Source organism: Hemitrygon akajei, chromosome 13 (assembly GCF_048418815.1).
Source record: "Hemitrygon akajei chromosome 13, sHemAka1.3, whole genome shotgun sequence".
Lineage (NCBI taxonomy): Eukaryota > Metazoa > Chordata > Chondrichthyes > Myliobatiformes > Dasyatidae > Hemitrygon > Hemitrygon akajei.
This window is the reverse complement of record NC_133136.1, coordinates 326,986-341,079: the sequence shown is the minus strand read 5'-3', so window position 1 is coordinate 341,079 and position 14,094 is coordinate 326,986. Positions and strand designations below refer to the sequence as shown.

Genomic DNA, 14,094 nt, shown 5'->3' with positions numbered 1-14,094 from the left:
GTCTAGACAATTAGCAGTTGACAATGAAAAGTTCCAGAGCAGGCAGAAGACCAGGGTGGGGTGTTCTGGAACAGGAGGATGGTTGAAGATGGGACGATGGGGAGTGCTTGCCAAAGAAATGGGCTCAGAGCTAGAGGTGGCAGAAAAAGAGCTCAGCATCATGGCCACAGTAAATTAGTAGAAATCTGCGAGTGTCTTTGGTGACAATACTAAGTCTCTTCAAGCTCCTAACGAAATATGAACACTGTTGTGCCCTCTTTGTAATGGCATCAATATGTGGGGCCCAGGATAGATCTTCAAATTTCAAGAAAGTAGGAGGCATGGGATCCAAGGGGACATTGCTTTGTGGATCCAGAACTGGCTTGCCCACAGAAGGCAAAGAGTGGTTGTAGATGGGTCATATTCCGCATGGAGGTCGGTCACCAGTGGTGTGCCTCAGGGATCTGTTCTGGGACCCTTACTCTTCGTGATTTTTATAAATGACCTGGATGAGGAAGTGGAGGGATGGGTTAGTAAATTTGCTGATGACACAAAGGTTGGGGGTGTTGTGGATAGTGTGGAGGGCTGTCAGAGGTTACAGTGGGACATTCAAGATGTACAAAAAAGCTGGATGAACTCAGCAGGTCGGGCAGCATCGGTTGAAAGAAGCAGTCAATGTTTCGGGTCGAAACCCTTCGTCAGGACTAAAGAAGGACGGGGCAGGGGCCCTATAAAGAAGGTGGGGAGGGTGGAAAACCAATCAGAGGAAAGATCAAGAGGTGGGGGAGGGGAAGCAGGGAGGTGATAGGCAGGAGAGGTGAAGAAGGAATCTAAGGGGTAAGCACTATGGGTACTAGAAGAAGGCAGAGTCATGAGAGGTGATAGGCAGCTAGAAGAGGAGATGGAGTAGAGGTGGGATGGGGAAACTTCAGTTGGAGGAACAACATCTCATATACTGTCTGGGTAGTCTCCAGCCCCTTGGTTTGAACATCGAATTCTCCAACTTCCGGTAATTCCCTCCCTCTCCCTTCCCCATCCCACCTCTACTACCCATAGTGCTTTCCCCTTAGATTCCTTAGGGTGCAGAGGAGATTTAGAAGGATGTTGCCTGGATTGGGGAGCATGCCTTATGAGAATAGGTTGAGTGAACTCGGCCTTTTCTCCTTGGAGCGATGGAGGATGAGAGGTGACCTGATGGAGGTGTACAAGTTAATGAGAGGAATTGATCGAATGTATAGTCAGACTCTTTTTCTCAGAGCTGAAATGGCTAGTACGAGAGCGCAGTTTTAAGGTGCTTGGAAGCAGGTACAGAGGAGATGTTGGGCTAAGATTTTTACACAGAGAATGGTGAGTGTGTGGAATGGGCTCCCAGCAGCAGTGGTGGAGGTGGATACGATAGGGTCTTTTAAGAGACTCCTGGTTGTGTAAATGGAGCTTAGTAAAATAGAGGGCTATAGGTAAGCCTAGGTAGCTTTGTGGGCTGAAGGGCCTGTATTGTGCTGTAGGTTTTCTATGTTTCTGTGTTTCAAAGTACATTTATTATCAAAGTACCTATACTGTATACAACCTTGAGATTTGTCTCTTTATAAGCAGCCTCAAGAAAAAGAAACCTAATAGAACTTGTTAAAACAAAAACACCCAATGGGCAGAAAAAAAACAAATCGTGCAACCAATAAAAGTAATCTTCCAAGATGGTGCCACGTATGGCAGCCGTGTTGCGAGCTCTGTACCAACCTTACAGTGTACTGCCAATTTCTGCAAGCTCTTTCGCATTTCTTATTCAAGAGGCTGACAGTCACATCAGATATGATCAACCGACTCTTCTGAACGTCGGGAAGATGGCATTTACCCACAATGTGTTGCTTTTTCTACACTGGGAACCCCTGCTTATGTGACCATGGGAGGATCATTTATTACACCGGTGCTACCTCAGAAGCCGTGCCCTAGGTGAGGGAGAAGGTTCAGTATTCCGGTGAGGATGAGATGGCATGCTAATTGGCCACTGCTCCCTGGCCTACGTTCAGTCTCTGGACAACAAGCTGTGGGAACTGAGAGCCAGAATCTCCTATCAGCGGGAGACAAAGGAATGTAACATTTTGTGCTCTGTGGAGACCTGGTTGATGGAGGACATACTGGATCATGCTATTGAACTTGTTCTGGGCAGACAGGACTAAAAGCTTATCTGGGAAGAGTAAAGGAGCTGGGTTATGCTTCATGGTCAGTAAAGCTTGGTGCAACCCCCTGAATGTGCATGTTCTCAAATCCTTTTGATACCTGGATCTGGAATACCTGGTGATGCTGTGTGGACCTTTCTGGCTGCCTAGGGAGTTTATGGCTGTTATAATCACAGCTGTGTATATTTCGCTGCAGCTGATACTGACCTGGCTCTCGGAACTGTACGAGACCATCAGCACCCTGGAGACTGCACACACCACGAGTACCTTCATCGTTGCTGACTAAAGTCTCTCTGAAGTTTTGTCAACACATCCAGGTGAGTCAGATCATTCCTCCATCTTGCTTATGCTGATGTACAGGCAGAGGCTGAAACAAGACGTGGCCACAGTTAAAACCGTCCACTGCTGGTCTGACCAATCGGTCTCAGTGCTTCGGGACTGCTTTGATGACCTCAACTGGAATGCTTTTCGTGATGAGGATGCCTCACACTTGACAGAAGGTGTCATGAGCTTCATCCGGAAGTGCAGTGAGGATGCTGTCCCCCAAAAATCGGTCAGGGTCTATCCAAACCAGAAACCTTGGATCAACAGTTCCGTGTGCGCTGCACACACTGCAGGAGGCAGAGCTTTTGCCACCGCTAACCACCAGGTCTCAAGAAATGCAGCTATGATCTAAGTCATGAAGGCAGCAGAACGACAATGGAGGGACAAGATCCAGACACAACTCTCCACTAACAACACATGCAGCTTACAGCAAGGTCTAGATAGATAGATACTTTATTCATCCCCATGGGGAAATTCAACATTTTTTCCAATGTCCCATACACTTGTTGTAGCAAAACTAATTACATACAATACTTAACTCAGTAAAAATATGATATGCATCTAAATCACTCTCTCAAAAAGCAATAATAATAGCTTTTAAAAAGTTCTTAAGTAGTTTACTTAAATACATTAAATACAATCAACCCCGGCACTTTAACATATCTTACTCCTGGCGGTTGAATTGTAAAGCCTAATAGCATTGGGGGAGTATTGACCTCTTCATCCTGTCTGAGGAGCATTGCATCGATAGCAACCTGTCGCTGAAACTGCTTCTCTGTCTCTGGATGGTGCTATGTAGAGGATGTTCAGGGTTTTCCATAATTGACCGTAGCCTACTCAGCGCCCTTTGCTCAGCTACCGATGTTATACTCTCCAGTACTTTGCCCACGACAGAGCCTGCCTTCCTTACCAGCTTATTAAGACGTGAGGCGTCCCTCTTCTTAATGCTGCCTCCCCAACACGCCACCACAAAGAAGAGGGCGCTCTCCACAACTGACCTATAGAACATCTTCAGCATCTCACTACAGACATTGAATGACGCCAACCTTCTAAGGAAGTACAGTCGACTCTGTGCCTTCCTGCACAAGGCATCTGTGTTGGCAGTCCAGTCTAGCTTCTCGTCTAACTGTACTCCCAGATACTTGTAGGTCTTAACCTGCTCCACACATTCTCCATTAATGATCACTGGCTCCATATGAGGCCTAGATCTCCTAAAGTCCACCACCATCTCCTTGGTCTTGGTGATATTGAGACGCAGGTAGTTTGAGTTGCACCATATCACAAAGTCCTGTATCAGTTTCCTATACTCCTCCTCCTGTCCATTCCTGACACACCCCACTATGGCCGTGTCATCAGCGAACTTCTGCACATGGCAGGACTCCGAGTTATATTGGAAGTCTGATGTGTACAGGGTGAACAGGACCGGAGAGAGCACGGTCCCCTGCGGCGCTCCTGTGCTGCTGACCACCGTGTCAGACCTACAGTCTCCCAACCGCACATACTGAGGTCTATCTGTCAAGTAGTCCACTATCCAATCCACCATGTGAGAGTCTACTCCCATCTCCGTTAGTTTGTGCCTTAAGATCTTGGGCTGGATGGTGTTAAAGGCACTAGAGAAGTCAAGGAATGTAATTCTCACAGCACCACTGACCCCATCTAGGTGAGAGAGGGATTTGTGCAGCAAATACGTGATAGCATCCTCCACTCCCACCTTCTCCTTATACGCAAACTGAAGAGGATCCTGGGCGTGCCTGGTTTGTGGCCTCAGATTCTGTATTATCAGCCGCTCCATGGTCTTCATCACGTGCGACGTCAAGGCAACAGGTCTGAAGTCATTCAACTCCTTTGGTTGTGGTTTCTTCGGTACCGGGACAATACAGGATGTTTTCCACTGTCTGGGTACTCTTCTCTGCTCCAGGCTCATGTTGAAGATGCGCTGTAGTGGTTCTCCCAGCTCAGTCGCACAGGCCCTCAGTAATCGTGGGGAAACTCCATCCGGTCCCGCCGCCTTGCTGGTACAGATCTTCCTCAGTTGACCTTCCACCTGTTCAGCCGTAATCCTGGGCGTGGGCAAGGTCTCCTGTGAGTGGCTATTTTCCTGTGAGGGAAGTAAGCCTGGTGTGGAGTTCTGCGGTGAGGATGAGATTGTGCTGTCGAACCTATTGAAGAAGTTGTTCAGCTGGTTCGCTTTCTCCACATCTCCACTTATGTTTGCCCCCCACTTTGCACCGCATCCGGTGATGATCTTCATCCCATCCCACACCTCCTTCATGCTTTTTTTCTGCAGCTTTTGTTCTAGCTTCCTCCTATACTGCTCCTTTGCTCCCATTATCTGTACTCTGAGTTCCTTCTGAACTCTTTTAAGCTCCAATCGATCACCATCTTTAAAGGCCCTCTTCTTCTGGTTTAGGAGGCCTTTGATGTGACTAGTGATCCAGGGCTTATTATTGGGATAGCAGCGAACAGTTTTAACAGGAACAACGGCATCCACACAAAAGTTAATATAGTCCGTTGTGCATTCAGTGACCTCCTCAACGCCCCCACAGAGCCCCCCTTGCAGTACATCCCAGTACACACCATCGCAGACTTCAAAGCTAAATGCAGTGGTGCTGCCAACATCGCTGCCTCTCTCCTAGATGAGCTAAATCTTTTTTACGCTCAGTTCGATGTTGCCAGCACTGAGCCCTCGAGGAGAGCTGCCGATGCAACCGGCAGCTTCGTCATCTCTGAGGCCGCGGTACACAGGTATTTCCAGTGAGTGGACAGCCGCAAGGCTGCAGGACCGAATGGCATCCCAGGACGGGTACTCAGGATGTGCGCAGCACAACTGGCAGGTGTGTTTACTGACATTTTTAATCTTCCCTCTCCCAGTGTAGAGTGCCCTCCTGCTTCAAAACATCCACCAATGTTCCTGTACCTAAAAAGACCAAGGTAACGTGTCTGAACAACTGGCATCCTGTCACACTCACCTCAATAATAAACAAATGCTTTGAGAGTCTGATCAAGGACTACCTCTGCAGCTTGCTACCACCCACACTTGTCCCCCTATATTCACCGATCCACACAACTGATCGACAGACGATGCAATAGCCACAGCTCTACACACCGTCCTTACATATCTAGAGAAGAGGGATGTTTATATGAGAAAGCTGTTCTTAGACTACAGTTCAGCATTCAACACAGTAATTTCCTCTAGGCTCGACAAGAAGCTCAGAGACCTCGGCCTTCACCCTTGAGCAGCTGGATCTTGGACTTCCTTTCAGATCACTGGCAGGTGGTAAGAGTGGGCTCCCTCACCTTTTCTCTCTGACCCTCCCCACGGGGGGTCCCTCAAGGGTGTGTCCTAAGCCCCCTCCTTTACTCTCTGTATACCCATGACTGTGTTGCCACCCACAGCTCCAAATTTGCAGGTAATACTACATTGATTAGCTTTATCTCAAATAATAATGAGGCAGCCTACAGAGAATTTATCACCCTGACACTGTTGTGTCAAGAAAACAACTTCTCCCTCAATGTTGCAAAAACAAAGGACGTCAATGGATCTGGAGTTGAGAGGGTAAACAGCTTTAAGTTCCTTGGTATACTTATCACCAAGGATCTCACTTGGTCTGTACACAGCAGCTGTGTGGTGGAAAAAACACAACACCTCCTTCACCTCAGACGGTTGAAGAAGTTCAGCATGAGTCTCTACATCCTAAGAACTTCCTATAGGGGCGCAATTGAGAGCATCCTGACTGGCTGCATCACTGCCTGGTATGGGAACTGTATTTCCCTCAATCGCAGGACTCGGCAGAGAGTGGTGCGGACAGCCCAGCGCATCTGTAGATGCGAATCTCCCACTATTCAGGACATTTACAAAGACAGGTGTATAAAAAGGGCCTGAAGGATCGTTGGGGACCTGAGTCACCCCAACCGTAAACTGTTCCAGCTGCTACCATCCAGGAAATGATACCGCAGAATAAAAGCCAGGACCAATGGGCTCCGGGACAGCTCCTTCCACCAGGCCATCAGACTGATTAATTCACGCTGAAGCAATTGTATTTCTAAGCCATTGACTGTTCTGTTGCATATCTTACTGTACATACTATTTATTACAAATTACTATACAATTGCAATTATTACAAATTACCTTTTGTACAAGCATCACATATACAAAAAGTACGGGTAGCACTTGAATCCGAGGGGGACCAATATCCTGGCAGGGAGGTTTGCTAAGGCTATTGGGGAGAGTTTAAACTAGAATTGCTGGGGATTGGGAACCGAACTGAAGAGACAGAGGAAGGGGCAGTTGGCTCACAAATAGAGAGAACTTGGAGGCAGTGCAAGAGGGAGGATAGGCAGGTGATAGAGAAAGGACATGCTCAGACCGATGGTTTGAGATTTTAATGCAAGAAGCATCATGAACAAAGCAGATGAGCTTACAGCATGGATCAGTACTTGGAGTTATGATGTTGTGGCCATTACAGAGGATTACAACAGGGGAGGAGCTGGCTGTTTTCAGGCTAGTTAGCATGGATAGATACTGAGTGTGATTGAATTTAATGCTGAGAAGTGTGAGGTTCTACATTTTGGCAGGAATAATCCAAATAGAACATACAGGGTAAATGGTAGGGCATTGAGGAATGCAGTGGAACAGAGAGATCTAGGAATAACAGTGCATAGTTCCCTGAAGGTGGAGTCTCATGTAGATAGGGTGGTGAAGAAGGCTTTTGGAACGCTGTCCTTTATAAATCAGAGCATTGAGTACAGAAGTTGGGATGTAATGTTAAAATTGTACAAGGCATTGGTAAGGCCAAATTTGGAATATTGTGTACAGTTCTGGTCACCGAATTATAGGAAAGATTTCAATAAATTAGAGAGAGTGCAGAGACGATTTACTAGGATGTTACCTGGGTTTCAGCACTTAAGTTACAGAGAAAGGTTGAACAAGTTAGGTCTCTATTCATTGGAGCGTAGAAGGTTGAGGGGGGATTTGATCGAGGTATTTAAAATGTTGAGAGGGATAGATAGAGTTGACGTGAATAGGCTGTTTCCATTGAGAGTAGGGGAGATTCAAACGAGAGGACACGATTTGAGAGTTAGGGGGCAAAAGTTTAAGGGAAACACGAGGGGGTATTTCTTTACTCAGAGAGTGATAGCTGTGTGGAATGAGCTTCCTGTAGAAGTAGTAGAGGCCAGTTCAGTTGTGTCATTTAAGGTAAAATTGGATAGGTATATGGACAGGAAAGGAGTGGAGGGTTATGGGCTGAGTGCGGGTAGGTGGGACTAGGTGAGATTAAGAGTTCGGCACGGACTAGGAGGGCTGGAATGGCCTGTTTCTGTGCTGTGATTGTTATATGGTTATATGGTTATAATATGCCACATTTGTCACTGACTTCATCAAGACCTGTCTGCATGAGTGTGTTCCTATCAAAACATACTGGACATATCCAAACCAAAAGTTGAGGATGAATCAGGAGATTTGTAGTTTGCTGAGGGCTAGAATTGTGGCATTCAAGATCAGTGATCCAGAGCTATTCAAGAAATCTAGGTATGACCGACAGATAGCTATTTTAAAGGTGAGAAAAACTTTTCTGATTGAGGTTAGAGACAGAATTGGTTGCACGTCAGCTCTGTCAGGGTTTACAGGTCATTACAATCTACAAAGCGAAACCTAACATTAGACCGTAAGACATAGGAGCAAAATCAGGCTATTCAGCCCATTGAGTTCCCTCTACCATTTCATCAAGGCTGGTCCTGGATCCCATTCATCCCCATACAACTGCCCTCTCACCATATCCTTGATGCCCTGACTAATCTGGAATCTGTCAACTTCTGTTTTAAATATATCCACGAACATGGCCTCCACCTCAATCTGTGGCAGAGAATTCCATAGATTCACGACTCTCTGACTGGAAAAAAATAGCCTGCTTCTAAATTCTTCCAGTGCTCAAGATGAGCAGAATGAGCTCTCTCGATGACAATTGCCCAGTTGCACTCACATCAACTGTGATGAAGTGCTTTGGAAGGTTGGTCATGGCCAGAATCAATTCCTGCCAATGTAAGAACCTGGACCTGCTGCAATTTTCCTATTGTCACAATAGGTCTGTCGCAGATGTAGTCTCACAGGCTCTCCTGTGTCAGGCTGTTGTTTATCAATTACAGCTCAGTGTTCAACACAATCATATCCTCAGTTCTAATCAACAAGTTCCAAAACCTGGGCTTCTGTACCTCTCTCTACAACTGGATTTTTGACTTCCTCACCAGTTGGTGTGAATCGGAAATAACAACTCCTCGCTGACAGTCAACATTGACGCACCTCAAGAATGTGTAGTTAGCCCACTGCTGTACTCTCTCTACACCCATGACTGTGTGGCTAGGCACAGCTCAAATGCTGTTGCTGATGATACAACTATTGTTGGCAGAATTTTAGTTGGTGAGGAGGCTGTGTATAGAAGTGAAATAGATCAGTTGTTTGGTGTCACAACAACAATTTTATGTTCAACATCATTAAGACAAAAGAACTGATTTTGGACTTTGGGAAGGTTAAGTCAGGGGAACTTGATCTCATTGAAGGATCAGAAGTGGAAAGTGTAAACAGTTCAAATTCCTGGGTGTCAATGTTTCTGAAGATCTATCCTAGGCCCAATGTACTGATAAAATTACAAAGAAGACACGACAGTGGCTATATTTCACCAGGGGTTTAAGGAGACTTTGTACGTCATCAAAGACACTCAGATTTCTGCAGATGTACCATGGAGAGCATTCTAACTGATTGCATCGCTGTCTGGTACAGTGGGGCCACTGCACAGGATCAGGAAAAGCTGCAGAAAATTGCAAACTCAGCCAGCACCATTGTGGGCACTAGCCTCCGCAGCATCGATGACATCTTCAAAAGGCGATGCATTTAAGAGGAAGCATCCATCGATAAGGATGCTTATCACTCAGGACATGCCCTCTTCTCATTGCTGCCATTAAGGAGGATGTACAGGATCCTGAAGACACACACTCAACAATTTGGAAACAGCTTCTTCCCCTTTGTCATCAGATTTCTTAAAGGACAATGAACCTATGTACAAACCTCAGTATTTTTTGCTCTCCTTTTGCACTAAATTTAATTTTTTATTTATATTTTTAGTGTATAGTTTATATTTTATTATATAGCACTGTACTTCTGTTGTAAAACAATGTATTACATGAGATATGCCACTGATATTAAACCTGATTCTAATTCTGATTCACTTAGAAAGTTCTGTCAGGTTGTAGATGCAGGTTTAATTGGAGTCATAAAACACTGCAGCACAGAGCTTGGTCCTTTGGCCCATCTGCTCCATGCCAGCCTTGTCCCATCCAGACCATAGCTCTTCATTCCATCCATGTACCTCTCCAAACTTCACTTCAATTATACAATTGAACCTGCATTCAAGTTAGTTCAAAATATTCCAGCTGTGGTTCATATCTTATAAAACAATCAGTCGCCTGTTTGAGCAATTTGATGTCAAATCATAGTAAGATTCCCTGAGCACTTCAGCATTTTAACTTCTTCCATTGATCTTGTGACTTTCCCCTCAGGAATCATATCACCACCATTGGCGGGAAGGGAATCTCTCTCCCAGTGCTCGCTGTGATGTCTGTAAGAAGTCATGTGGGTCATCAGAGGTGTTATCTGGCATTCGATGTGAATGGTGTGGGATAACAGTAAGTGAACAATTCAGTAAGAAATGCTGCTTGATATTCATGTACCAGAAAACACTGAAGAATTCCTTGATACCTACACTTCTGACACTGAATGCTAAACATTAACTGAGGGTTTGCCTGTCATTTATAATTCATACTAGGAGTAGTGGCCTTTCACTGTTCTTGGCAAATAATGAATAATTTTTTCCAGATTTTTGATGTGTGCTGAAATGTTTCTACAAGGGAATGTGCTATCTTAGATCTGGTCCTGTGCAGTGAGACAGGTAAAATTAGTGATCTTGTAATTAGGGATCCTCTTGGAAAGAGTGATCATAGTATGACTGAATTTCTCTTACAAATGGAGGGTGCAATAGTTTGATCAAAAAGCTGTGTATTATGCCTAAATTATGGAAGCTACAATGGGATTAGGGAGGATCTGGCTAGTGCAGACTGGGAACACAGGCTATATGGTGGGACAGTTGAGGAACAATGGAAGACTTCCAAAGAGATTTTTCACACTGCTCGGCAACAGTCTATTCCAGTTAAAAGCAAGGACAGTAAGGGTGGGGAGAGCCTACCTTGGAGAACTAAGGAAATAAAAGAACATGTCAAACTAAAAGTTCGTGTGTACAAAGTCGCCAAGAGTAGTGGGAAACTGGAATTTTGGGAAAACTTTAAAAAGCAACAAAGAACCACAAAATGAGCAATAAACAGAGGAAGCTAGATTTTGAAAATAAACTAGAACAAAATATAAAAATGGATAGTAGACATAGAAACATAGAAAATAGGTGCAGGAGTAGGCCATTCGGCCCTTCGAGGCTGCACCGCCATTCAGTATGATCATGGCTGATCATCCAACTCAGAACCCTGTACCTGCTTTCTGTCCATACTCCCTGATCCCTTTAGCTACAAGGGCCATATCTAACTTCCTCTTAAATATAGCCAATGAACTGGCCTCAACTATTTCCTGTGGCAGAGAATTCCACAGATTCACCACTCTCTGTGTGAAGAAGTTTTTCCTCATCTTGGTCCTAAAAGGCTTCCCCTTTATCCTTAAACTGTGACCCCTCGTTCTGGACTCCCCCAACATCGGAAACAATCTTCCGACATCTAGCCTGTCCAATCCCTTTAGAATTTTATACTTTTCAATAAGATCCCCCCTCAATCTTCTAAATTCCAGCAAGTATAAGCCTAGTCGATCCAGTCTTTCTTCATATGAAAATCCTGCCATCCCAGGAATCAATCTGGCGAACCTTCTTTGTACTCCCTCTATGGCAAGAATGTCTTTCCTCAGATTAGGGGACCAAAACTGCACACAATACTCTAGGTGCGGTTTCACCAAGGCCTTGTACAACTGCAGTAGAACCTCCCTGCTCCTGTACTCAAATCCTTTTGCAATGAATGCCAACATACCATTTGCCTTTTTCACCGCCTGCTGTACCTGCATGCCCACCTTCAATGACTGGTGTACAATGACACCCAGTTCTCGTTGCACCTCCCCTTTTCCTAATCGGCCACCGTTCAGATAATAATCTGTTTTCCTGTTCTTGCAACCAAAGTGGATAACCTCACATTTATCCACATTAAATTGCATCTGCCATGAATTTGCCCACTCACCTAACCTGTCCAAGTCACCCTGCATCCTCTTAGCATCCTCCTCACAGCTAACACCGCCGCCCAGCTTCGTGTCATCCGCAAACTTGGAGATGCTGCATTTAATTCCCTCGTCTAAATCATTAATATATATTGTAAACAACTGAGGTCCCAGCATTGAGCCTTGCGGTACCCCACTAGTCACTGCCTGCCATTCTGAAAAGGTCCTGTTTACTCCCACTCTTTGCTTCCTGTCTGCCAACCAATTCTCTATCCATATCAATACCATACCCCCAATATCGTGTGCTTTAAGTTTGCACATTAATCTCCTGTCCCTGTGTGGGACCTTGTCAAAGGCCTTTTGAAAATCTAAATATACCACATCCACTGGCTCTCCCCTATCCACTCTACTAGTTACATCTTGAAAAAATTCTATAAGATTCGTCAAACATGATTTTCCTTTCACAAATCCATGCTGACTTTGTCTGATGATTTCACCTCTTTCCAAATGTGCTGTTATCACATCTGTGATAACCGACTCTAGCATTTTCCCTACCACCGATGTCAGACTCACCGGTCTATAATTCCCCGGTTTTTCTCTCCCTCCTTTTTTAAAAAGTGGGGTTACATTAGCCACCCTCCAATCCTCAGGAACTAATCCAGAATCTAAGGAGTTTTGAAAAATTATCACTAATGCATCCACTATTTCTTGGGCTACTTCCTTAAGCACTCTAGGATGCAGACCATCTGGCCCTGGGGATTTATCTGCCTTTTATCTGGATTTATCTTCAATTTACCTAACACCACTTCCCTACTAACATGTATTTCCCTCAGTTCCTCCATCTCACTAGACCCTCTGTCCCCTACTATTTCTGGAAGATTATTTATGTCCTCCTTAGTGAAGACAGAACCAAAGTAGTTATTCAATTGGTCTGTCATGTCCTTGTTCCCTATGATCAATTCACCTGTTTCTGACTGTAAGAGACCTACATTTGTCTTGACCAATCTTTTTCTTTTCAAGTATCTATAAAAGCTTTTACAGTCAGTTTTTATGTTCCCTGCCAGCTTTCTCTCATAATCTTTTCTCCCTTTCCTAATTAAGCCCTTTGTCCTCCTCTGCTGGTCTCTGAATTTCTCCCAGTCCTCAGGTGTGGCGCTTTTTTTGCTAATTTATATGTTTCTTCTTTGGACTTGATACTATCCCTAATTTCCCTTGTCAGCCACGGGTGCACGACCTTCCCTGGTTTATTCTTTTGCCAAACTGGGATGAACAATTGTTGTAGTTCTTCCATGCGATCTTTAAATGCTTGCCATTGCATATCCACCGTCAACCCTTTAAGTATCATTTGCCAGTCTATCTTAGCTAATTCACATCTCATACCTTCAAAGTTACACTTCTTTAAGTTCAGAACCTTTGTTTCTGAATTAACTATGTCACTCTCCATCTTAATGAAGAATTCTACCATATTATGGTCACTCTTACCCAAGGGGCCTCGCACAACAAGATTGTTAACTAACCCTTCCTCATTGCTCAATACCCAATCTAGAATGGCCTGCTCTCTAGTTGGTTCCTCGACATGTTGGTTCAGAAAACCATCCCGCATACATTTCAAGAAATCCTCTTCCTCAGCATCCTTACCAATTTGGTTCACCAAATCTATATGTAGATTGAAGTCACCCATTATAACTACTGTTCCTTTATTGCACGCATTTCTAATTTCCTGTTTAATGCCATCCCCAACCTCACTACTACTGTTAGGTGGCCTGTACACAACTCCCACCAGCGTTTTCTGCCCCTTAGTGTTATGCAGCTCTACCCATATCGATTCCACATCCTCCAGGCTAATGTCCTTCCTTTCTATTGCGTTAATCTCCTCTCTAACGAACAATGCTACCCAACCTCCTTTTCTTTACTGTCTATCCCTCCTGAATATTGAATATCCCTGGATGTTGAGCTCCCATCCTTGGTCACCCGGGAGCCATGTCTCTGTGATCCCAACTATATCATATTCATTAATAACTATCTACACATTCAATTCATCCACCTTGTTACGAATGCTCCTCGCATTGACACAGAAAGCCTTCAGGCTTGTTTTTACAACACTCTTAGCCCTTATACAATTATGTTGAAAGTGGCCCTTTTTGCTTTTTGCCCTGGATTTGCCTGCCTGCCACTTTTACTTTTCGCCTTACTGCTTTTTGCTTCTACCCTCATTTTACACCCCTCTGTCTCTCTGCACTTGTTCCCATCCCCCTGCCACATTAGTTTAAATCCTCCTGAACAGCAGTAGCAAACGCTCCTCCTAGGACATTGGTTCCAGTCCAGCCCAGGTGCAGACCGTCCTGTTTATACTGGTCCCACCTCCCC

The 14,094-nt window shown here is 44.8% G+C and overlaps 1 protein-coding gene across 1 annotated transcript in view; it reads left to right on the top strand.

Moving 5' to 3' along the window:
* Positions 1-14,094, top strand: part of LOC140737576 (diacylglycerol kinase theta) — a 332,765-nt gene that overhangs the window by 88,133 nt on the left and 230,538 nt on the right. The window contains exon 5 of the mRNA XM_073064008.1: positions 10,029-10,154. Coding sequence (XP_072920109.1) covers positions 10,029-10,154 — 126 coding nt within the window. The remainder of the gene's footprint in view (positions 1-10,028; positions 10,155-14,094) is intronic.